Source organism: Tachysurus fulvidraco, chromosome 2 (genome assembly GCF_022655615.1).
Source record: "Tachysurus fulvidraco isolate hzauxx_2018 chromosome 2, HZAU_PFXX_2.0, whole genome shotgun sequence".
Classification (NCBI taxonomy): Eukaryota; Metazoa; Chordata; class Actinopteri; order Siluriformes; family Bagridae; genus Tachysurus; species Tachysurus fulvidraco.
Genome location: NC_062519.1, coordinates 24,240,930 through 24,267,319, shown reverse-complemented (window position 1 = coordinate 24,267,319; position 26,390 = coordinate 24,240,930). Strand labels below are relative to the sequence as shown.

At 38.3% G+C, this 26,390-nt stretch overlaps 2 protein-coding genes across 5 annotated transcripts; one reads left to right on the top strand and one right to left on the bottom strand.

Annotated features, from left to right (window-relative positions):
- The first annotated feature begins 6,675 nt into the window (after nucleotides 1-6,675).
- Nucleotides 6,676-18,797, top strand: chrna4b (cholinergic receptor, nicotinic, alpha 4b). Of its 3 annotated transcripts, none has more exons than XM_047809930.1 (7): nucleotides 6,676-6,797; nucleotides 12,678-12,759; nucleotides 14,438-14,589; nucleotides 14,863-14,907; nucleotides 15,048-15,157; nucleotides 16,328-17,675; nucleotides 18,356-18,797. In XM_047809930.1, the coding sequence occupies exons 2-7, from the start codon at nucleotides 12,702-12,704 to the stop codon at nucleotides 18,479-18,481; spliced, it is 1,839 nt and encodes a 612-aa protein (XP_047665886.1). In that variant the 5' UTR covers nucleotides 6,676-6,797; nucleotides 12,678-12,701; the 3' UTR covers nucleotides 18,482-18,797. The 3 variants fall into 3 exon arrangements, with proteins under 3 accessions (XP_047665886.1, XP_047665887.1, XP_027025786.2); XM_047809931.1 differs by lacking the exon at nucleotides 6,676-6,797 and adding an exon at nucleotides 12,419-12,485; XM_027169985.2 differs by lacking the exons at nucleotides 6,676-6,797; nucleotides 12,678-12,759 and adding exons at nucleotides 13,753-14,095; nucleotides 14,245-14,287.
- Nucleotides 18,798-19,300: 503 nt separating this feature from the next.
- Nucleotides 19,301-26,213, bottom strand: zgpat (zinc finger, CCCH-type with G patch domain). 2 transcript variants are annotated; one of them, XM_027169986.2, is made up of 7 exons: nucleotides 26,110-26,213; nucleotides 24,731-25,334; nucleotides 23,536-23,669; nucleotides 21,916-22,080; nucleotides 21,666-21,791; nucleotides 20,144-20,540; nucleotides 19,301-20,026 (listed from the first exon to the last, which is right to left on the bottom strand). In XM_027169986.2, exons 2-7 carry the CDS (start codon nucleotides 25,300-25,302, stop codon nucleotides 19,888-19,890), a joined length of 1,533 nt encoding a protein of 510 aa, XP_027025787.1. In that variant the 5' UTR covers nucleotides 25,303-25,334; nucleotides 26,110-26,213; the 3' UTR covers nucleotides 19,301-19,887. The 2 variants fall into 2 exon arrangements, with proteins under 2 accessions (XP_027025787.1, XP_027025788.1); XM_027169987.2 differs by having other exon boundaries at nucleotides 25,746-26,175.
- Nucleotides 26,214-26,390: the final 177 nt, after the last annotated feature.

Here is a 26,390-nt window from a genome sequence, read left to right as displayed (position 1 = left end):
TCCAAAATCTAACAAGTGCATAAGGAAATAATTGTAATGTAATATCAAACCTTTCAATATTAGTAACATTTATTGGAATTTTCAATAATAGACAAGAGAACATGGCATTTGACACTAATGAAGCAGGCAAATTGCATTTTCTTTTAAATTCTAATTCCATTATTAATGCCTCAAACTAAAATTTACATATGATAATCAATGAAGAAAATGTCTCAGTTATATGTATTAAGCTTTTCATGAAATACTTTCCTTCTTGTGTGGAGGTAAGACATTTAAAATGTCTAATTTCATTGTGCATCAAACATGCTAACACACTTGAGGCCATACTTCACAATGTAGTTTTAATTAGATCATTGTTTGGCTATGTTGCATATGATGGGTCTTACGTATATCTTTAAATGCTTTAGTAGTTAAAAGGTTGGGTGGTGACCAGCAAAACTGAAAACATCTCTCCTTTATTATTACAAAACTCAGGACTTCTGGTAGTTCCCAAAATATCTAAGTCTACTAAAGGTGGTAGAGCGTTTTCTTATTTAGCTCCCAAACTTTGGAATAGTCTTCCTGATAGTGTTCGGGGCTCAGACACACTTTCCCAGTTTAAATGTAGATTAAAAACTCATCTCTTTAGTCAGGCGTACACATAATACATCCCATAATATCATGCACCAGTACATCAGACCAGCACACATTCTATGAACAGCAGATATGTTAATCCCTTTCCACTGCTTCTCTCTTTGTACCTATCCCGAGGCATCCAGACACTGTACCAGCTCCCAACGTCCTCTGTGGGACGAAGCCTTTGGACGTCCACTGAGCCGAGGCCGACTCTAAGAATCCTGAGACATCTCCAGTTAGACTCTGTGGTACTCAGGAGATCAGACGTCCTTGAACCTTACACCAATACAACATTTAACTGACTGTATATTACAATCACACCCCAGTGTCACCCATATGAGGATGGGTTCCCCCTTGAGTCCGGTTCCTCTCAAGGTTTCTTCCTTTACCAATTTAAGGGAGTTTTTCCTTGCCACTGCTGCCTGAGTCACCTCAGACTTGCTCATAGGGGGATAAATACATACACACTGTGAACTATATACAACTAATAATAATCTAGAATTTTTATTCTGTTAATTCTTATTTCTTTTATTATTTGTTAATTCCTTTATCATTAATTATGTTTACCTTCTGCTCTGTGTTTATGTTCTGTAAAGCTGCTTTGAGACAATGTCTATTGTAAAAAGCGCTATACAAATAAACTTGAATTGAATTGAATTGAATTATTATAGGTGGAACATATATTGCCACTTGGCAAATTCAGAGGTTCTGGCGATATTGTGTGAGATTCTTTACATGCCTAAACAAGCCTAGTTTTTCATGATGCAGCTTGTACAGACAGTCATTGATTTAACCAGTGAGCTTCTTATGTTTCTGCCATACCACCACTGTAGATATTGAATGGGTTGGTAAGAACATAAAACCTTCTAAAACCTTATTACTTGTAGAAGTTCTGCCTCAAAATCTTACAGTCTATTGCTAGCACCCCTCTGGTCCAAACACCCTGCTGCAACATCTGTACAATATCACTGGCATTAAGTTACTACACCGCTGCTCACACATCCTCCTGGATCGGCTTATGCCTCTCCTTCCATCAGGCTTTACTCTAATCCGCTCTTGGTATGCTAGCCATCCATGACCATTCAGATAACTCTGGGTTGTGCCTGTGATTCAGTCTGGTCGAAGCCCTCCTTTGATTTTCACTTCCTCCAGGTTCTCAACTCAATGTCTGCTCTTGCTCAATTGCTCTATCACTATAGGTGTCATGGAGGTGCTGATCAATGTCCTTGGTCTTTGGATCAAGCATGGTGATTGCAAATAAAACTCTATTGCACATGAGTAGAAGGCATGGAGACATAAAAATTAAAATCTATTGCCATTATAGAACAGCTTAGTATGCATCCTTTCCAAATTAAAGGACACTTTAAAGGTGTCATTAGCATGGGGCTCAGTTTCACCTATGATCTGTTTCCATAGAAACAGCATGGCCAAAGGAAGTCACTCTGTCCCTGTCCATTTGCCCGAACAATCTGTTTGTACCCTTTTTCATTAAAAGCATTACCAAAGTTATAGCAACCACAGTCAGGACATTATTTACTAGATAATTAATGAGGCTTTCATTACAAGCGACAGATGTTTAGCATGTGGCATTACCCTATCCACCACAGCAAGAGAGCATGCTGTTTGATCTGAAGAAATACCTAATACAGTAAGCCATTGAGTCATTGTGAAGCAGCTCTTTAAGGGATGGAGTGTAAGACAAGACAATGACTGGACTATTAGAAAAGACAGCTGTTGGACAGATCAATGACTAAACCTCTGACAGACAGCAATGATGATTTTCACCTTTAAATGAGAACTTGCGTTGATGTGTAATAGACTCAGCTATGTATTACCTACAGATATCTCTTCCAATGCAGGTCATATTAACTTGTAAAATATCGTCAGAAGCTTTATGGATGTACCCTGAGCAGTATTTTTCATGACAGAACAGAAAAGCATTTTAGCATCTTTGTGTTAGAGAGTGTCAATGAGTGCAGTGTGATGTCTTTAGATATCTCGCAGGGACATGTGAATACATTTATCCAGCAGGTGTTACACCTTCTTTTTCAAAGCTCTCCCTCCTTTCGGCACTGTGCTATAGAAATTATGTGTCCTGCGCATCATTTGCGACTGCCTTCTGTCACAGGCTCCTTTTAGAGTAATGACCCTTTCGCTACATGACCTAGAGAACTGGTGCAGAGAAAAAAGGTTTTCAATTTGCACTTCAGTAGATACAGCATAGGTGCCTGAATTATGGTGTATTTCCAGCAATGGCAAATAAGACAGAAGCTTGAGACATGGGGTAAAAGAAAATGGCACACCTACAGTACAAAACGTCTAGAAATTTAGACCAGTTCATATCAATCCTGTGGTAGTAATAATAGGGAAGATGTCAGGCAGACAGCGTGTTAACCGTAATTACCTTCGAAAGACCTGACTCGGAGACGATTTAAGAAAGACCTATAATGCTCAAACCTCCCCCAAGTCACCACATCAGGTAGAAAGAGCTTTCTTTTAGTCAAAACTATACAGTTCCTATGCCACAAAATGCTGCCTGTCTGCAGATGGCTGCCTTCTGTCAATCAAACACAGGCGAGCTTCTCATAAACAACATGAAATACTGAAATATTGCTGTTTAATATTAGATAAAGCATTTCAATATGATCTAACTTGTTTTTTTTTCTTCACTTGCTTAGAATACAATAATCATTTAGAATACTGTATATGCAATACAACTCTCCATTTAATCACATTTCATTATCTTTTTTGCACTTTATCTGGGTAGAAGTGAACAAGGTACTCGAGTGTATAAAATACTCTTTATGCACATGACAATAAACCTGAAACTTGTTGATTGTTACCGATAGCTCACCAGCTGACTTTACTAGCTGGCTAATTTTCAAGCTAAGACAAATATAGCAAACAAGTTAGCAAGAATGTCCTCAAATAAACATATCAAACTGCCTGTTGTAACTAGCTTTGGCATCTAAATGTATTTGTAATAAACAATGACCACTCGATCAGTCTGACAGAACAGTGAGATTTCCTCCATTTACTTTAAATAATATCTCAAAGCCTGAGGTTTAATTATGCTTTCTATCCATTTAGGAGGCCTTTTAAATATAATTTAAAGCCAGTCTTGGCCTTGTGTATTAATAGCAGTTTCTATTTAAAACCATCTTCTTGCTATAATTTTACACTTGAACAGAGAAGCACAGAGAAAGTATGACCATTATTATTAACCATTTTTATGTTTTACTAGTAAAAAATGTATGATGAATAACTTGTAGCAAATGAGATTGGTACCTGTTCATATATTTCATATGCAAGGGTATGCCATAATCCTGTAATTTGGTTTTCTTATATACAGTTAGCGAGCTGTTACCTACAAATAATGTCATCAGTAAAGTTGAGAAATTCTATAAGATATTTCTAAGAAAACACTTCAATTTTATTACAAGTTGAAATTGGCATCATCAAATTCTCTTCTCATAAATCTCTGTTTCTGTATGTAAGATGATCTTTATTTGCCCCTTCATTATCATCTGTATTTTATGGCTGATATATGGTGGTCTGTGATTTGCCACCTGAAGTGTTTATAATATGAAGTGCATTATAATAATTATAATCATAATGTGATCCTGAGTACACACCAGCCCTGAATCCTAGTGTGTTAACTCAGAGCCACTAGATGGCAAAACCTGACTGTATAACTGTAGTGAAAATACTAAACCTATGATATTATGAAGCTGAATTTATTAGTTTTATATTTCTTCATTGTGTTATGATTAGCAAATAACATTAAGCATGTAGTTAACGGATTGAACTAAATGTACTAAAATCAGGTAAAGATTTACCCATATAAGCCTGACAAGTACTTTTATTAAACTGACATCACCTTTACACAGTGGCAACAGGCATAACAACAATGCGGACTCATGTATTAATCTGTTATTTGTTATATTTACATTACATTTGCATTATTGATTATTTAGCTTTACTTTCAGTAATCAGTATGCTGTTGCCCCGGAATTAAGGACAAGGTTTTATGGGAGAAATTCTGTTATGAATTTCATATTCATAAATTGCCTGAGTGTCATTTCAATAGTCTCTCAAAATACATAAAGGTATAATAACTCTGCATATAGACTTATAGAGCTTACTTTTATCGACTAATCTTTCTTAGGACTGGATGAAAAGCAAGACTCAAACACATCCTGTCAGTGTACGCTCTAAACTGCACTTACAAAGTCAACATGCTCTTTCTTCATCTGAGGTGAAACAGATACTGTACATTGCTAGAAAAAGATCTCTCTTTATTCTTCTCACAGAGCACACACTGTCCAACCGTGTTCTCTCTCTCTCTGTCAGTTTTTCTCTCTGTTTCTCTTTCTGTCTGTCTCTCTTGCTCTGTCTGCCTGCTATGTGTCTCTCATTCTGTCTGTCTGTCTGTCAGTCTGTCTGTCTGACTGTCTCTCTCTCTGCCTCCTTCTCTCGCTCTGTCTGCTTTCTCTGTGTCTGTCTGTCTGTCTGTCTGTCTGTCTCTTTCTCTCGCTCTGTCTGCCTGCCTGCCTGTTTGTCTGTCTGTCTGTCTGTCTGTCTGCTATATGTTTCTCATTCTGTCTGTCTGCATCTCTCTCTCTCTCTCTCTCTCTCTCTCTCTCTCTCTCTCTCTCTCTCTCTCTCTCTGCCTCCTTCTTTCTCTCTCTGTCTACTTTCTCTGTGTCCATCTGTCTGACTGTCTGTCTGTCTGTCTGTCTGTCTGTCCTCTCTCTCTCACTCTCTCTCTCTCTCTCTCTCTGTCTGTCTGTCTGTCTGTCTGTCTGTCTCTCTGCCTCCTTCTCTATTTCTGTCTGTTGTATCTGTGTCCATCTGTCTGTCTGTCTGTCTGTCTGTCTGTCTGTCTGTCTGTCTGTCTGTCTCTCTCTCTCTCTATCCCCCCACCCTCTAACTCTAACTCTTTCTCACTGTCTTTCTCTCGTTCTTCCGCTGCATCCGCTGACCAGCATCCTTTCAGGGTCACTGCACTGTTATTGGATGTTGTTACCTGAGAGCCGTGGTATTTGCTGACTCTTGTCTGGCTGGATATCAGGAGTCCTTGACCCTTCTGAGTCACCAAAGGTCATTAGGGAAACCCATGTGGTATAATTAACACTGCACCTATCATAAATTTCTATGGTACATAACACATTTTGTCAGATTAATCTATCAATTCTATTAATCTGATTTTTGGATGGATGCAGGGACAAATAGGTCTTTTAGTGCTTTAATAATGAAAAGCTTTTTTTGCTGAAAGATAAAAGAACATCAACTTTCTGTTTTTTTAATTCAAATTAAATTGGCAAGCGATTTTCATAAGCTTTTACAAACACATGAATGCCAAAATTAATGGGAAAATGGTAGCTGTTTTCTGTCCTAGTTTCCTTTGATGGAAGGGTCACTGCAAATCAATAACCAGTTCTTCTCATTGGTCTGATCAGCTTTAATCCTCCTAATAGAAGTGCTCTCTTCCAGAATAAAAACCTCCTTATCCACAACCAAATTATGTAAATCATACATTATGGTTTTCACAGTTGAAGGATTTATGTTCAACTCACATCACATCTGTCACCATCATCAAAACCCAGCTTGAGGGAATATCATTTGAAAGAATCTAATGAATCGAATGTGAACTTAATGAGACACTTTATGGGGTTTTCCTTGTAAACTTTCATTCGAGAACTTCATGATAGACCTGCGACCATATGTATGTGCAGAAATTTAGCTTAGTATTAGTATTAGATCTTACCAAATGAGCCATGACAATACATGACAGTGACATTGCAGAAATAATAAAGAAATAAAAAATTAAAAATATTAAGCATTAAAGAGTACAAAAATATAGTGAATTTAAATATAAAACCATTTTGTTTTTATATGGAATTGTGGGATTTGGACATACCACAAAACAGGGGAATCGCTAGACCCTTTTCATGATAAATCAGTATCTGTTAAGGTTGGATACAGTAGAAACAGTATATCCGAAACAGGCTTTCCTAGTCATTGAATGTTGTCATTTGAATAATTTAAAATGCGAAGGCTAACTGTAACAACACTTTTCACATAGATACCTCACCTTGCAGACAGATCATAATTCATAGTATAACATCGTAGCTGTGTACTGAGGAGAGGAAACTGCCAGGATAACCCTTACTGCCATGGTAATGTGAACATGTATTTAGTTAAATGATTTCATCCTTTTTTTTAATCTAATTCACTTGGTACAGATTTTATAGTTAGTTGATTTTAGTTGCTTCTTGCTTCTACTTGCTTCTAATTTGACATTCTGCCATAAAGGATAATCTTTACCATCATGAATCATTAGTGAAAGTTTTCTGAAGTGATTTGTTCATTAAGGAGACTAGTTAGTAAAATAAAGCTTTTGTGACTATATATTTGTCAGTGATGATCTAAAATACAGGGTCCGATTTTGCAGGAAGAAAGAAATATCCTAACTAATGTACATCATCACAACTAATCTTTAAACCATTCCTAATTGCAATTATTTCTCAGCTTAATCACCGATTATACAATACATGTGTGTGTGTGTGTGTGTGTGTGTGTGTGTGTGTGTGTGTGTGTGTGTGTGTGTGTGTGTGTGTGTGTGTGTGTGTGTGTGTGTGTGTGTGTGTGTGTGTGTGTGTGAGTGTGTATACGTGATCTTATGCATAAGACCTTTTGGAGTCCATAAGACCATTCAATTCATTAAATTCACAGCAGGTAATGATGCTGAAGTTTGAGACGAGAGAGGAGGTGTGTGTGTGTGTGTGTGTGTGTGTGTGTGTGTGTGTGTGTGTGTGTGTGTGTGTGTGTGTGTGTGTGTGTGTGTGTGTGTGAGTGAGAGAGAGAGAGAGAGAGAGAGAGAGAGAGAGAGAGAGAGAGAGAGAGAGAGAGAGAGAGAGAGAGAGAGAGAGAAAGGGGCACCTTAACCATAGATGAGAGTCAATGTAATCTATGAAGGAGGAAAGATTTAAAAATACGTAGACATAAATCATGGAAATGGTTGCACAAAATGTTGACGATGAGTAAGAATGTTGATGATGAGTAAGAAAAAAAACTAGAACAGGTTTTGGATCAAAATGTTATCTTCGGTGCTCAATATCTGAGATGGAAACTGATCAAATGACTCAGGAAAGGTGTAAAAAAAAAAAATACCTGTGTCTCAGTAGAGGTCAGTAGAGAGAGATGAGTGAATAAAAGTAAATTGTGCAATGTGTGTGTGTGTGTGTGTGTGTGTGTGTGTGTGTGTGTGTGTGTGTGTGTGTGTGTGTTTATGTTTGTGTGTTTATTTGTCTGTGTGTGTGTATATATGTGTGTATTAGTGTCTGTGTTTTTATGTGTGTATATATGTGTGTGGATTAGTGTCTGTGTTTTTATGTGTCTGTGTTTTTATGTGTGTGTGTGTGTGTGTGTATGTGTGTGTGTGTGTGTGTGTGTGTGTGTGTATGTGTGTGTGTGTGTGTGTGTGAATGTGCATGTGTGTGTATAGGTCTCTGTTTTTATGCTTTTCTCTGTGTGTGTGTATTTGTGTCTGTGTTTTTATGTTTGTGTGTTTATTTGTCTGTGTGTGTATATATATATGTGTGTGTATGTATTCGTGTCTGTGTGTGTGTGTGTGTGTGTGTGTGTGTGTGTGTGTGTGTGTGTGTGTGTGTGTGTGTAGCTGCTGCTCACAGTAATAATCTGAGCAACATTACAGTACTGAACATTTAGTCTGCTTCATCCAAACCTACAGTATACTTTTATCTGCTTCTGGAAGTTTCTGATGCAAACTCAGACTTGAATAGATGGATGATTGTGCCTCACAGATGGAGGTGAAACATATTGACAAATCTTTAAGTTCACCACTACTGAGCCTAACCTTTCTCTATTGATCCATTCCAGCAGCTCGAAGTTCTGTTTTCATGGATTTTTCTGTCTTAAACTGTGTGGCTCCATTGTTAGCCAGAACATCACCAATACACAAAAATGTGTGTTTGTGTGTATATGAGATTCAATTTGTGCTCAGTGGGAGAAGCAGGGCTTTGACCATCTGTAAGGCGGTACCTTGCTGGAGAATGAGGTTATGCTAAGCAGATGGGCTGCTGCTGTAGATGCTTGTCATTTGATAGAGTAGATGCTCACCTGCTGGATGTCACTCAGCATGTTGCCGCCTTAGCACGCTATGCTAACACATTCATCTTCATACCACACCTACACTGCACCACATCCTCAGCATCAACACAATACAGTGCTGTCAAAACAAAAAGTCTCAAAAAAATCTCGGACAAACATAAAACACAAAGCCAAAACAACAGATGATTGAACAGATCATATACAGTTTCTCTCAATCACTTTGGTTATTTTTTAAAACAATTTTAACATTTTATCTGTTTTATGGGAACTCTATTGTCAATCAATTGACCAGTGCCACAAAACCTTATATGAACCGTACTGTTCTAGTGTTTTCCAGTCAACCCTGGAAAAGATTGTTTAATACAAATTTAATTTCACTTTTTGTTTTTTTTTCCTTAACTGCTTACTGTACTATACTATACTAAACTATACTGTTCTGTACTGTACTGTACTGTACTATACTATACTGTACTATACTATACTGTACTATACTGTACTATGCCTTCAATGATATACTATACTACACTACACTGTGCTGTGCTGTACCATACTTTACTTTACTATGCTATGCTATGCTATGCTGTACTGCACTATACTATACTATACTATACTATACTATACTATACTATACTATACTATACTATACTTTACTGTACTATACTATACTATACTATACTATACTGTACTATACTGTACTATACTATACTGTACTGTACTATACTATACTATACTGTACTATGCCCTGCAATGATATACTATACTATGCTGTGCTGTGCTGTACCATACTTTACTTTACTATGCTATGCTATGGTATGCTGTACTGCACTATACTATACTATACTATACTATACTATACTATACTTTACTGTACTATACTATACTATACTATACTATACTGTACTGTACTATACTGTACTATGACCTGCAATGATATACTATACTATGCTGTGCTGTGCTGTACCATACTTTACTTTACTATGGTATGCTATGGTATGCTGTACTGCACTATACTATACTGTACTATACCATACTGTACTATAATGTGCTTTACTTTACTATGCTATACTATGGTATGCTATGCTGTACTGCACTATACTATACTATGCTATACTATGCCATGCTGTGATATACTATACTATATTGTGCTGTGCTGTGCTGTTCTATACTAGAATATCACATTTGTCTAGATAAATGCTATTCTGTATCACACTGAGATTTTTAGATTCAGATTTCAAGTAAAAGTAAAAAGTAAAAGTTTACTGGAAAAAGTTAATACTGTAGCACAGACATTCAGACCATTCACATTTGTGTGCCCATTTTTACACATTTCACATGTAAAGTCATTCTAAAGCCATCTGTGGCTAGGAGCCAAGCACGTAAATGTGGCCGTGTCATTTTTGGTGGGAGGGAAGCTATTACTCTGTCTGCCCTGTCAATCACAGCAACATTAATACCAATCATAGGCATCTCTGAATTTATGTACATGGAAGATGGCAGACAGCTTGAGTTAGTGCTATTGCCCTGTGATGGAGCCTGAGCAGCTGGACGAAAAGATGCAGTTGTCTGAATTCACGTTGTCATGCCAGGAACAGCTGACCAGTGGGTGGAAACTGATGGATAACAGTGAAGAAAATGGGTCATGTTTTTTCCTATTTTATTTTATTTTTTTAATGAAGTACAATTTCTCTTACCTGCTAGAGCCTCTAAATGTACATAAAACTATTATAGAAACGTTTACACACATCCAGCTTGATCAGTTAATCAAGAACACACAGTGAAAGGCATCAGACAATGATTTTCCTAATGCAAGCATGGCAGTAGGACTTAATAAAATGTGCCACATGATAAAGGGAAGTTTAAACAGTATTTTTGTCTATAAAGCCTGCAGTCAGAAAAGGAAAGCCCCGATAATAACGTACATTAAAGTCGGATATATAGTAATATTGATCATATATGGCGTGGGAATAACTTTCATTACGCTAAACGATATTTGCTGTCCAGGACGTCAGCTTTAATCAGCACGATATCGATCTTGGACACAAGACTTGGCAGGAAAGCAGAAGAGGAAGCTTGTTGCTGGCCAATCATTTTTTTCAAAGCTTAATGAAAGTGTGGGTGTTACGATTCAAGGTGGAATTCATTTGCGTGAAGGACAGCGCTCTGTAGTCATCTGCGTTAATGTCCATGGGAGAAATTCTTCACGACTGAATTGCTTTAAGAGCTAGTGAGAACATAATCATGGACAATCATGACAAACATGGATGATTATTAGCACATTACAAGGACAGGCCTTATATTCGTGGTTCTAAAATTAAATGATGTCACTACATATACATCACTCACTCTTATTATTTAGGGTTTATGCCACAAAGGAGCTTTACACACGAATGGTTTTAGTTTCTAACCAACCTGCGGTACATTTCTGAACAGCTGGCTAATCAATTTTTCCCGGATCAGCTCAGGAGGCTGGTTTGAGAGGATTTGGGCAGCTGTGAAAAGACTTGGCACAAACACAGCAAAATATTTTCTTAATTCCAATATAGCATGCTAATCTCGGTTGCAGAATTCCAAGCTTAATGTAAGGATTGTTCTGTCTACACTGACGTATTGACACAGACTTCAGGATGATTGAGTGTTAAGCTAGAAAAGCTGTTATGCAGGTGCACACGCTTATGCATGGTCGTACTTTGTTTTAAAGAAATTCAACATCGTCTAGTGATACCTGTTAATCTCGATCTATCTATTCTGCTCATTTAAATACAATGCTCTGTAGTTAGGGTGTTGAAACAGCACGGCCATGCCAGAAATTGTGGCGTGTAATTAGCAGGCAGAGAGCATCCTGTCTCTCTCTTGGCCCCTGATCAAGTCTACACGCTCGGATCACTTTCAGAGACATTTCAAATAATCCTCTGCAGCGCTTTAAAGGACTACGCACCTGCTTGGTCATAATATTTCAAGGTCATCTCAATCCTGTGCCTTTAAATCATGAACATCACACACAATTTTGTGTTTTAATCTCAAGCTGAAATTCTTACACAAATTTTTCAAGTGACTCAGTTGCTTTGCAGTGTTTTGTGTCTCAGTCACCCACTTATGCACACACACACACACACACACACACACACACACACACACACACACACACACACACACACACACACACACACACACTCTCACATGCACAAACAGACAAACACACACTCACGCGCACGCACACACACACACACATGCGCACGGACACACACATATGCACACACACACACTCACACACACGGAAGCACACACACCAACGTGCACACACGCACACACAAACACACTAAAGCACACCCACCCACGCAAGCACACAAACTCACATACGCACACACATGCACACGCATGCCCGCACACACACAAACTCACACACTCACACACCTGCACACACACTCACACATACACCCATGCACACTCACACACATTTACAAATGCAAACACACACTCGTTACACATTTACACAAACACACACTAACAAATACATGTTAATTGCACTCCATAATTAGACAAATAACAGAATTGAAAAGTGGGGGTGCAAACAGAGATAAAGTGAGGGGTGGAGAAGGAAAGGTGATGAAACGGGGAGAGAGAGAAAGGGAGAGAAAGAGAGAGACAGGGGAGGAGGAGGAGGGGCAAAGTAGGAGACAGTGACAGAGGAAAGTACAGGAAGAGACAGGAACAATCATCACTACAGTTGTTTTCTGGTGGATACACTCATTTTCTTTTTTTCTTTCTTTCATTTAAAAGCTGGTCTAATTCCTTATTTGCATTTTAACAAATCTTTAAGTTCTGTAAATAGCTTTTACAGGCAGACTCGCACCATTTGAACTGAATCTCTATATAGACATAACAATTTGTACATTAAAAATTTCAGATGTTTTCTAAAAACCTTTCAGACGTACAAGACCTGACCAAGTGGGATGAATCCAGACCGGAGCATCCAACTAATCCTGATCCTCTACCTTCAGTGCATCTACGGTAACATCCGTCTTTTTTCACTCTTCTCCTTGATGAGTTTTTCATCAGCATGTGGAAAAAAAATGATGTGTGTAGAATTCGATACTGAGTTTGAACTGAAATGTTTAGCGGCAAAGAAATATCATGCAAAATATTGTACTTAATAATGTACTTTTAAAATGCAGATAAAAAACTGATAAAAAGTCATTTTTTGGCATCTAGACTTTTAAATGCAGATGGTGTTTGTTTTTAGATTTTGCCAGTCTCCTATAATCCTTTATAAATGACAATGTTTGTGCAAATGTTTTTTCAAAGGCTGCTTTAGTTGAACAAAATTTTAAATTTATCCATAGAACCAATGTTAGACCAGTTTTACAAACTTCTATTAATCTCAAAAAATGTTTTAAGTCTAATGTCTTTTAAGCCACTGGGACTGAAGATGAGATGAAATAAGTTGAGATGTAAAGAGATTAAATGTGGAGAGATGTGATAGGATGAGATGAGATGAGATGAGATGAGATGAGATGAGGAGAGAGGAGATGAGATGACTTGTGGAGAGATGAGATGTGATGAGATGAGATGTAAAGAGAGTAAATGTGGAGAGATGTGATAGGATGTGATAGGATGTGATGAGATGTGATGAGATGAGATGAGATGAGATGTGAAGAGATGAGATGAGATGAGATGAGATGAGATGTAGAGAGATTAAATGTGGAGAGATGTGATGAGATGTGATGTGATGTGATAAGATGTGAAGAGATGAGATGAGATGTAGAGAGATTAAATGTGGAGAGATGTGATAGGATGTGATGAGATGTGATGAGATGAGATGAGATGTGATGTGATGAGATGTGATGAGATGTGGAGAGATGAGATGAGATGAGATGAGATGAGATGAGATGAGATGAGATGAGATGAGATGAGATGAGATGAGATGAGATGTGATGTGATGTGATGTGATGTGATGTGATGTGATGTGATGTGATGTGATGTGATGTGATGAGATGAGATGAGATGAGATGAGATGAGATGTGGAGAGATGAGATGTGGAGAGATGAGATGTGATGAGATGAGATGTGGAGAGATGTGATGAAATGTGATGAGATGAAATGAAATTTCACAGTTTCTATTATGAGCAAGCAAGAGATCCCCAAGCTCCCTGAGACGATTCATCTGGGTGACACCAGAGTGTGTACTATTTACATTTACAACATTTGTCAGACGCTCTTATACAGATTGACTTGCATTTTTATCTTATTTTATGAAACTGAGGGTTAAGGACCTTGCTCAAGGACCTAGCAGCAGCAGCAGCAGCTTGGTGGACCTGAGATTCAAACTCACAACCTTCCAATCAGAAGTTGGTGCAACACCTTAAGCACTAGGCTACCACATCCCTCATGTCCCTTCTGTAACAGTCTACTATATAGATAAAAAAAAGCAATCGTGTAATTCATTCTAGAATTCTAAGGAATTCATTCTAGTTTCAACACAAAGTCTATTTTGTAGACGTTATCAACTCTACCAGAAGGCATCCAGACGGATAAGGCAGGTAAGGAGAGCAGAAACGGTCAGGATCCCTGATATCTCAGGAGTAACACATCTAGCTCAACAGAGACAAAAAGAGAGAGAGAATATTAACGATGTGTATATGTATATAATATGTAACATGTTTCTGTCTGTTTCTCTCTCCTGCTTGCAGTGTGCACGCTGGCTCCGGCTCGTGGCCATGCAGAGGGGCGACTGCTTCAGCTTTTATTCCGCAGATATAACAAACTCTCACGTCCTGTACAGAACATCTCAGATGTGGTTCTGGTTCAATTCGGACTTTCCATCGCACAGCTCATTGATGTAGTGAGTTTAAACTCTGACTGGAATATAAGTCTTTACCTATATTTAAATCATGTGAAAGAAAGAAGGACATTTTGATTATTTGCAAATTGTATTAAAACACATGAACGCTTTCTAACATCATGACATCTATTTGATCAAAGCACATATTTAAAAAAAAATACATAAATAATAATAAAAAGAAGAAGGAGGAGAAGAATAGATGTTTATTCTGGATTGTGCCATTTGTTAATTTGTCTTTTTTATTATTATTATTATTATTATTCAATATGGCAGGATGAAAAGAATCAAATGATGACCACCAATGTTTGGGTGAAACAGGTATGTTAAGATCAGTTGGAGCATATAATTGAAAATTAATGAGATTTTTAATTGAAACTGGGCTGCCGTTACCTCCCTCGCACTTCTCCTGTCATGCCTGTTGATTCAGAACATTGATGAGAGTGTATGTGCCCTGACAGGAATGGAGTGATTACAAGCTGCGCTGGAACCCTGAGGAGTTTGAGAATGTCACTTCCATCCGAATTCCCTCTGAGCTCATCTGGAGACCTGATATTGTTCTCTACAACAAGTGGGTGATTTATTTGGGTGAATGTCAAATGATTTAGAACGTAGACATGTCTTGTATATCAGTACATCATGATGCATATACTAATATTAATTATTAGTATTAATATTAATATTAATGATCATGGAATCATGATTTGCTTATATACTCCTGCGTATCTGGAACATTCCTGTCATATACTGTACATACACTTCTCTACGTTTGCATTGTTTTCACTATTGCGTCGGTGTTCTCCAGATTGCCAGCTAAAGAAATTTTTGCTAACATTTATAAGTTACTCAGTAATTAGTCTAGATGGAATTGAGCAAGTGTAAAGTAGACCATAAACTCGATGAGGTGCTTCAAAAACAAGCTCTAAAACTCCATATGGTCAGTGTTTCAAACCAGGAAGTGCCAAGGGAACAGTAAAATTTGATACTTGCTGATTTTACAGATCAAAAATGTTGTGCATGTGAATTAAAAATTCTGGTCAAACTAATAGAGTTTCTACTTACAGAAATTCCATGATTAAATGTATGATTGTAAAATAAATCCCACATTTATTTATTAAATAAGATGGAAGAGGAAGATGGCAGTGTAGATGCCAGAAAAAAAACAAACAATGGGATTGTTAAAAAAAAAAAAGCATGGCATCTTAGCAAATAATCTATTTTTCCTAATATTACAAGATTAAAATAAACCAAACAACGGCTTATAAAAATAAATTGTACTCATTTGTTACTAGTCTCATGATTGATGTAGTCTTGTTCTGTTTGTTGTCATTGTTTTTCTTTATATAAAATATAATATAATATATATTTTCTTAATATAAACATATATAACAACTTCCTAACTGAATAAAGACTGAATAATCAGATTTAATTTAGAATGTAATTTTTTATAGTATATAAAAATTCATGATAGTCATTTTAATTAATTAGTTTTTTTCCAACTTATATCCTGGTTAGTGTTAGGGTGGATATGTAAATTCCGGATTACAGTGTGAATGTTCTTCAATCCGGAATTTACCCAGGGGTAAGCGTAGTATGAAAAGCCCTAATAGGTTCCAGGTATACTGTAGCTTTATATCTAATTATGCATGCATGAAAATATTTCTTAGCTTTTACTAAGCCGGTGATCAAGTTAGGTTCCTTCTAATCTGAAATGATTATATATGCTTTTATCCGTTGCTAGCGCTGATGGAGATTTCGCTGTGACTCATTTGACCAAAGCCCAGGTGTTCCATGATGGCAGAGTGAAATGGAAGCCTCCTGCCATATACAAGAGCTCCTGCAATATTGATGTCACGTTCTTCCCTTTTGATCAGCAGAACTGTAAGATGAAGTTTGGCTCATGGACATATGACCGAGCTAAGATCGATTTGATCAACATGGACAGCAATGTGGACCAAATGGACTACTGGGAGAGTGGTGAGTGGGTCATCATCAACGCTGTGGGAAAGTACAACAGCAAGAAATATGAATGCTGCACAGAAATCTACCCAGACATCACATACTACTTCATCATCCGACGTCTCCCTCTGTTCTACACCATCAATCTGATCATCCCATGCTTGCTGATATCGTGCTTGACCGTGCTTGTGTTCTACCTGCCCTCGGAGTGTGCCGAGAAAATCACGCTGTGCATTTCGGTGCTCCTTTCACTCACTGTCTTCCTCCTGCTCATCACAGAAATCATCCCTTCTACCTCACTGGTCATCCCACTCATTGGTGAGTACCTGCTCTTCACCATGATCTTTGTCACTCTTTCCATCATCATCACCGTTTTTGTGCTGAACGTGCACCACCGCTCATCCCGCACGCATCGGATGCCCCATTGGGTCCGTCAGCTTTTTCTTCACCATGTACCACGGTACCTTTTCATGAAACGTCCACCTGCTGCTGGAAAGAGGAACTGCCGCAAGCTGATCGAAATGATGCACAGGCCAATGGCACAGCAGCCCATGCAGCAGGGTAACCCTGCCATGGCCATGCCCCTTGATCTTTCTGCCCCATCGTGTGCAATACAGCGAGAAGTAGCATCCAAATCTCCTCTTTTCTGCAGCTCTCCCAGCAGTCAGTACTCCATCCTTCAAGAGGACTGCACACACAACACTAACCTCACTCCTGGACCCACATGCACTCATTTAAACACCTCCACTTCCTCAAGCTCTTCGTTGTCTCCAGATGCAGCTCTTGGGCCTCTGCTTCAAACAATAGCTTTGAGTGAGGTTTGTGAATTTCAGTGCCACAGCGCAGAGAGTGTATTTGTGGACACTACAGTGGGTGAGACTGAAACTCTTTGGCATTGTCATAAGCACAAGGAGACGAGTATACAGACATACTTCACTGCAGAGAGAGGTCAAAGTACAGGTGCTTGTGTGAGACCCAAGGTACAGAGCTCTCAAATCTTAAGCCCTAACTGCAGGAAAGAATCCAAGCTGGAGGAAACCAAATTTCCAGAGTCACAGTCACTTCTGAGGGCCCTCGAGGGAGTCCAGTACATTGCAGATCATCTCAGAGCTGAGGATTCAGACTTTTCGGTATGTTAAACAAAACCTCCTTTCTTAACGCTTTATTCTAGAGGCAAAAAATGGGACTTGTTTTGATGTTCAGCACATAAATATTTCTAGCTTAAAAGTAAACAGTGATATCGAACCCATTTCTGCTCTCAAGGGGATGTCCGGAGAGCTTCTTCATTAAATTTAAATTTTATTTTCAACCCGTAAAATTCTGTGTAAGGTTTTCCCAAAAGAGGGGGAAAAAACACACGTCGAACATTTTTTCACAATTTTATATCAGACATGCGGCAATTTGTATACAAAAATTGAAAATGATTGAAAATGTCATGTAAATTTCCATTGCAGTAGTATACCTGTAATCTCCTGAATCCTTGAGCAGCCTAAATAATGTCAGACAAACAAAGTGCCCCATTTGCTAGGTAGTGCTACCTTTCTGTCTTTTAGGAAAATCAGCTGTTACACCTTTTACCATTTAATTTGCATGTCAGCTCGTCACACAAGGCATCGCTGGCTGAGCGTCACGTACGAACTCTAAATAAGTTTGAAATTCTGGATATAGTTTGCCATGAATGAATTTTTTTTACCAGAGATAAAAAGGTCAGAGGTATAACACTGTTCCCTCTCACACTGAAATCAGTCATCCATGAAAAAATAGGAAAGTCTGACTCAGGAAAATTAATCAAATTCTTGCTTTCTACCAGGTAAGAGAAGACTGGAAATATGTTGCCATGGTGATTGATAGAATATTTCTCTGGATGTTTGTGCTGGTGTGTATCTTGGGGACGGCTGGACTGTTTCTACCTCCTTGGTTGGCTGGAATGATCTAGAACCTGACATGGAGCTCAACATTGGACAAGTCACCCAGACACTTCCAACGTCCTTCTCCGTATCCAATGTTTTCGTAACACAGGATCACGTTGCAATGTCCGGAATGTCCGATAGAACGATGAAGCATTTATTTTTTCCAAGGTCAGCTTATATTTCCTTGAAATGCTTTCAGGGCAAAAAAATGATTTATTCCGGTCACAAATAATCTGCTGTGCTGCCTCCTGAACCGCTCCTCTGTCTATGTATTATCCAGTATAAATTTAAAATCTGTACCAATTATAACCACATGCCTTTACATTGTTTATTATATATATTAAAGATTCTGGTACAATACTCTATAACTAGCTTCATACAGAAATTTATTTCAGAATAATCTAAATCATGTGCTATATTTGTACAGGTTTTTTTTGCAAGGAAATATTGATTGAATAGACCAAATTTACTGGGCACTGGTGTCACCTTAGAGCTCTGTTATCATCTCCTTTTTAAACACATTGTGAGAAATAGCCTTCTGCTTTAGTTGGTTGTGATTAAAGCGTGTATCTTAGATACTAATAGAATACACCACTTTTCCACATTCAGGACCAGGATGTAGAGACAAGCTCCTGGGCCACAGTTCACCACAGTTCATGCTGTCAGCTAGAAAGCTGCAGCTGGAGGTTTAATAATGATGTTTTTTTAAATGTCAATTTTTATAGGCATATATTTTGTATCATTTTCAATCAAGAACGACAAAGGATTCATAACGGTTCGATTTAAACTGAGACCCCTAAAACCCCTGCACGAGTGTCTCCAAACTTATTAGACATCATGACAAGTTGAGAATCAATGTTGTTATTTATTCCTGTAGACATGTCACTAAATATTAACTTTTTACTAACTACACCACTGAATACTCATTCATCTGGTACATAGATCCTGTATCTTTTCTTCTGGAAGGATTTTAAGTCCCATGATTAATAATGGTGCACAGTGGACTGTAGATCTGCACACCAGCAGAAAATGATTCTGCATCACTAAAATAGATCAGGTTGTATATTCTGGTTAATCCTGCTGCAGGTAATTAATATGCTAATTAAATCCCAGCATGAGTAAACAGACAGGTGAACAGGACCCAGGTTCAAAAATGTAATTAAACCCATTGTGATTCATCCGCCGTCATTTTACTTATCAGCTTCGATTCCAGAGTTTTGACTTTAAAAAGCTCTCAAAATAAATGCACAATGAAAAAATTTTTTTTTAGAAGAACAGATTTTACAGTTTTGTAAAATGTTACATGGAGGTGGTTCTGTTAAAAGAAAGTTCCAAATTAAGCACTGCTTGACATAAATGTGAGCTCTAGTAACATTAGGACAAAAAGGCCATAAGTAATTATTTACACTCCTTTTTGGAAAAATGGTATGTTTCAAAATTCAGTCATTTTCTTATGAGTATCCGCTTTCTTCTGAGCTCTCTGGATAGACTGCTCCTGAGACTTCAGCTGCCGCAGCAGCTCACGACATGCCGAGAGCTTCTCTTCCATATGACTAATAACTGCAGCATCCCTAGGCATAAAGCGATAGAAAAAGAGAGGGAAAAAAAAACAGTTCATGAGGAAAAAAGAAGACTGGAGGAGATGAGGGAGGAAGTAGCATAGGCAATGACAGATCTGCTCCACCTACCTTCCGTTTCTCCTGTTCAGAGAGTCGGTGAGCCGCTGGATTTCTCTCTCCACCTGGTTCATCCTCTCTGTGGTCTGAAGATGCTGAACATTAAGTGAGCGCTTGGTGCTCTTTCCTCCCTGGTACGCCTCCACACCACTGATGGAGCAGGAAGGAGTCGAAGCAGACTGAGAGGAATCTCCTAGTTTAGAGTTCAGAAAGTCAAACACGTCCGGCTGGGTGGAGCCGGAAGTCCGCTTTCTCTTCGTTTTCCGTTTGATTGACGAGGGATTGTTTTTAGCGACCGCAGCTTGAGTCTTGCGATGTGTAAACTCGGCACACTTGTCTAGCGAGCGGCCTTTCGGTAGCACCACGGCCTGAACGGGCTCCACTCGGCCTGAAAGCGTTTTCCCCAAACCTGTACAAATGCACGAAAGCCTGAAAGTCAGATCAACAAACACTAACACAACAGACTTATATTAAAAACCAGAGATCAAACCAGAAAACAAAAGCTTGCCATGATACTTAGTAGGAGTAGAATGACTGATTAGTGCCCAGTCAGTATGATTTCAGTAAATCATAACATCCCAGAGGACAGCAGTATAATACAGCAGCAGCACAAGCTTTCATTTATGATGTTTAATAAACTGATAAAAATGTTAACTTTTTTCCTGCATCTGTACTGCATGTTGGATCATAATGGGAAATTAGTCACATTTCCCTGAACCAAGAAAATAAGAAATAAAAAGATTCAAAAATTTTGTACACAATATTTACTCTCTACCTTAAATATTCATCTGCACAGAGACCTGCTTGTATTTAAGGGTATTTATTAATAAAATGTATGTAAAGCTGAAATGTATGAATCTTCAGTGAAATGTATTAAAAAATTCATTGTCAGATACAGGACGTTTTAGGAGAAAAGAATCTGTCTCACCCTGTTCTGTAATACGAGTAAAACGGCTGTACTCCATTATTGCGAATTTACATTGTATAATCATACTTTCAACTTTATTAACAGAATTCAACTTAAGTAACTACTCTCATTAAAAGGAAACGCATCAAAATTCAAGTCTATATTTAACCACATGCTACGGGTCAAATGGTTAGTAATCAAGTTAATGGATGTGGTAGCCTAGTGGTTAAAAGGTTGTGAGTTCGATTCCTACGTCCACCAAGCTGCCACTGCTGGGCCCCTGAGCAAGGCCCTTAACCCTCAACTGTATAAAAATGAGATAAAATGTAAGTCGCTCTGGATAAGGGCGTCTGCTAAATGCTGTAAATGTAAGTTAATAAATGTTGGCTAATTCCTTTGAAAGAGTTACGGTTAGCGTTCATTGATTTATCTCAACAAAGCATTTTCTTGATAATAAAAGTCTTTTTTAAATATGTATAAGTATGTAATTCTTAAACCATATTAATATGTCTGTATATCGTTGTGGACAGAGAATATTACATAAACACCTGATGCAATCCCCCCTGCTATAAAGCAAAGAAACACATAAATGCCTCCCATGATTTAGGCTGAGATGATAGATTATACCTTTTCCTAACTCGTAGCCCATTTTCAGCAAGAGCTTGGACCCAATTCCACGTGTGTGAGCCTCCCAGCCACAGTACTCAGCACTGTTTGCTGTGACAGTTTCCTCTTCTTTACTGGAACTGAACACTGTAGAGAGATTTAGAACATTTCTCATCTTAATAAGCCTCTACAAAACAAACCTGCACAAAGAGAATGTTCAAGGCCTTAATCTTTATCTGAGTGATTAAGGCACTTCGTGAAAAACTCGGACCTTTAGCGTAGCCTGCGTCACATTGTTCGAGATCATCCTCCGATTCTGAAGAGGAAGAGGAGTTCTCGTCCTGTCGCAATGGAGGAATGAGACAATCGGCTTCCAGGACGGCTTCCTTCAGCAGCAGCGAGTCAAACTTCACTGTGTAGAAGCCTCCATCGATTTCTACGAACAGGAAAAGTCCGTTAAAAGTAGCTTGTAAACTATAATGAGCATGTTTGGGATTCTGGTGTCCATTTTGAATCACTACATTTAAACATGAATGAGTTATCTCTGCCTGTCTTTATAAGTATAAGTATATATTTTGAATAATATACATCCAAGAGCTGAAAGAATCTTCTTCCTTACCATTCACATCCCACTTATCACAGAGTTGAACAGGTGTTATGTCATTTTGCATATTAAATGAATCGTAAAAGTATTAAAAGTATTTTTTTCTGATACAGCCTGGACATTTTAAAGCAAACTACAATAGAATCAAATATATGCACAAATATATGCACAAGTATATTATATATATATATAAATAAAATTTCACTTTTATTTATTTTAATTTTACTTTATTAATGCACGTCCCAGGTTCTCAGAAGTTGAGCTGAGGAGTCAAAACAATAATTAATATATCAACAACCTCACCACAAATATTCACCCCATTGCTGGTCAAACTTGATGCCATCACCACAATGAGTGATCAAGACAAATCCATTCCATCCTTTAAACAGGGAAATCAATTTATTCGACGTTTTGTCTTGTTTGGTCTATGAGGTTTAACATATCTTTTCTAGATCTTGTGTGCTTTTAAAACATTTGCACCTTAAGCTTTCATTTGCTCCTTATTTTGTTTCAAATGCAAGTCAACCCCATCAGCCTGCCACACACACAATATTTATGAGCTCTGTATGTCTCGGTCACAGATAAAAGGTCAGAATTTCTCACTCTGCAGACGTTTTTATCCAGTAGGTGAAAAATCACGTTTCCTCAACCTCTAGCAATCATGTTTGTTTAGTCAAAATTAGTAAAGGGTAGAAATGTTAGCCAAAGATGACTCAATATTTGTGCTGGGACCTCAAATGTGTACAATATGGGCTCTGCTGTTGTCTCAGAATCTGAAATCGTGTGCTAGAGCAGAGATAGTGCTGAATAAGGTGGGCTGGTTAATGCAAAAGGCTCTTGTACCCAACACAGTGTGTTTGTACTGTTAAACAACACCAATTCAGAAGGTTACCATGTGTTTAACATCTGGCTCGATTTCCACAACACAGACATTTTATTCCACAGTTAGTCCATGATGCTAATCGTTAAAAAAAAAAAAAAAACAACAACGAATTGAGTGTCACAGGCTTCAGGAGTCACTAGAGAAGCAGCCAATCATTTCCTGAATTACTCTCAACTCTCAGAACGTGTAGCCATCTAAACTGTAACGGTCAGGATGCAAATCAGAATAAAGGGAAAGATGGCTGTGAAACTGATGACGGTGGAAACTGAATTTCTGCTAAAACTTCTGTACAAAGCAAGCGAGCATGTTATAAACAAATAAAAAATACTGATGTTTTCTTTTTAGGATGTTATGACCCTTTGGAACAGTTGAAAAATTCTGACAAGATGAATGAGAGGTTGTACCTGAAATTTTGGCAGGATACCAGATGCCATCCTCATGCTTGGCTAAACAGGAGGACCCCTGCTGCAAGTTTGTAAGATCTGCTTCGAGAAAGTCCCTCAGCTCTGACACAAACACCACCTCCCCATGAGAGTATCTAAGTGAAAACAAACACACTATTTGGATCAGTCTGGGCGCAGCATAACAAGGAACATAATGAGGAACCCGGTGTAGCACTGATACGATGGGATTTGATACAACGATGTCGCAGAGGTTTGTATTCACCTCCGAGTCACTCCTGGGTTCAGAATGGTCAGTCAGTCAAAAATATCTAATCAACAGATTATAGAAAATTGACACTGATAAAGAGCTAGATGGGAATTATTTTTAAAAAATCCTCTAATTAATTATTTTTTGGTTTTGTTAAAATGTATAATTATTATCTGGTTTGTGCAAGTGAGAGGATTTCAACCAGACACAGTAGTCAAAACCAAAGAGCTTTGAAAGAACATTTCGGCATTTAAATCATCAAGAACACATAATAATATGGTATAGTACAACTATATGAGCAGAAAAACACAACGTACAAATACTGTTTATTAAGACAGGACAGGTCAAACAGTATGGGAGACCTTATGGATGTTTAGGGGATTTTACAGTGTACTACCAAAACGTATGCTGTGGCCCAAATTACATACTGCACACTGTGCACTTTATACTCTAGTGTCTAGTGTATGAATTGTAGAAGAGAAGTATCAACTCAAATGGAACACAATATAAGCCGTTCCCAGTCGATTGCAAAAGACATCAACCACCCGTAATATGACGCCACTGGCTTTATTTTTATTGAAAAATAAAATCACACAATGTGCATTGACTGCATAAAGTGTCCAACTTTTCCCTTTATCTTTTTCACGTTATTTTCTACTTTCCTTTGCTGAAGTCACACTTACAACCTTCTTCACACCTCCTGATTTCTACTCTATCACTCCCTTTCTTCTTTATTTCTCTTCTCCCTTGCTCTGTTCTATTTCCCTTCTCTTCCAGAGACCTCCGAAATAACCTTGCAACCACTCTGTATTTCCTTCAGAAAATCCAACTCTACACTTGGCAAAGCAGATGAAACGTCAATTCTTGCCTGATGTTCAAATAGTAAACAGAGTATTAGCTACGTCAACAATTAAAACACAGACACAGGAATCAAACACACTCATCTACCTGCAGCTGTCCATAAAGCGGCATTTGCCCTCCAGAAAAAAACCGCAAGGCTTCATGGACTTGTGGGTAGGATGGACATAGAGCACACGAACTCTAGCCTCTTCCCCATCTGGCTCCTCAGAGCACACAACCATAGCATTGTGGTACTCAAGCGTCCCCCATGAGGTGTAGTAAGGCGCCCGTACTTTAGCGCCACTTATGTCTTCTTCCTCCTCAGTTTCATTTTCATCCTCATCCGGTCTGGAGCCTTGTGCTTCCTCACTCGCACCCTCGGACAGCTCAGAATAGAAGGTGTTAAATTCATTTTCCAAGTTGGCCTCTGTGGGTCTTTCCTGGGGTTCCGCAGGGCCAGTCTGTTGCGTTGTGATCTCCTCAAGTGACGCCAAGAGTTGACTCTTCTTAACTGACACCAGGCTGGACTCGGTGAGCTCTATGAGCTGGACCAGGTCTTCTTTCAGTTTGAGCAGGTCTGCCTCATCAGAAGAGCCTAGTCCACAGGCCAGTGCAGCCTCGACTTGCTGAAGCTGAGCAGTGTAGGTCTCAATGGCCTGCTCCAGGCTGCTTTCATCCATGGTAGGGAGCTGGATCACAAGGCATGTGAAATCTGCAGAAATATAAGAAGTGGAGGCAAAAAGTGGTGCATTTTTAGTATCAAAATATCCATGGGGTTCATCAACATCGTTATGGTTTGTATGAGGGGAAAAACCCTCTAAGGATGAAAAGCTTTGAACACAGATTAGACGCAGGGGATAAAGATTTTATGCTAGTTATGCCAGCACTTTTCAAAATGTCTTAAACCTTTACAAAACCTTGTCCCAGGAAAATTAGCTTACATGCTAGCATTACCTATGAACCAGGCATATTAGCTTACTTGCTAGGAATACTAAAGACAATGGGTAAGTGTAAAGCCTCAACAGCAGCTGAAATCACATTAAAATAGTTAGCGAATGCTAGCTAGCTAACAATGAACTATTTACCTAAAAACAAACCGGCTTGGTAGCATTATGCTATTTACCTGCTAACGAACCCACAGGTTTCCTACCAGGTCTTCATTCAAATAAATGTATTCTGAATCAGTTCGACATGACGAAGATAACGATTACAGTCTTATAACTGAGTAGTTGCGTTACTTCAACAGAGGAGGATAAATGCTTTAGTGACTCTTCCTTTTAGCTTTTCAGATTTGCCATAACATGCTAGTATCTCGGAGTAGAGACAGTAGAGGAAGAGTCGATTCATTTAGGAGAGCCGACTCAATTGAGCCGTAGGAGCCGTTTAAGAGAATATATGTGTGTGAGAGTGTATATAAGCTTTTCAAAGCATATTTCATCCTTAGTTATTCAGCAAAGCTTTAGCTATATCAAACGATAGCAAACTACCCAGTTTAGATAAAAATCACGAGTTGTTTGGGAGCAGAAAGAACCAGAATTCATTGGTGAGCCGAGCCAGATGATCTGATTCACTGACTCACAAACCGGCCTCGAACCCCAGGATTGGTCTTTTAATCCAGTTTAAGGTTCACTATGGAATAGCAAACAATGAATCATTATTTACAATGAAAACGCAAAACAACAAAATAAAAAAAAGCATCGTTGATTTAATATTTTTAAAGACTTTGTTTTAAATTGTCCTTTTCTCTGCGATTTTGTCTAAGAATGAA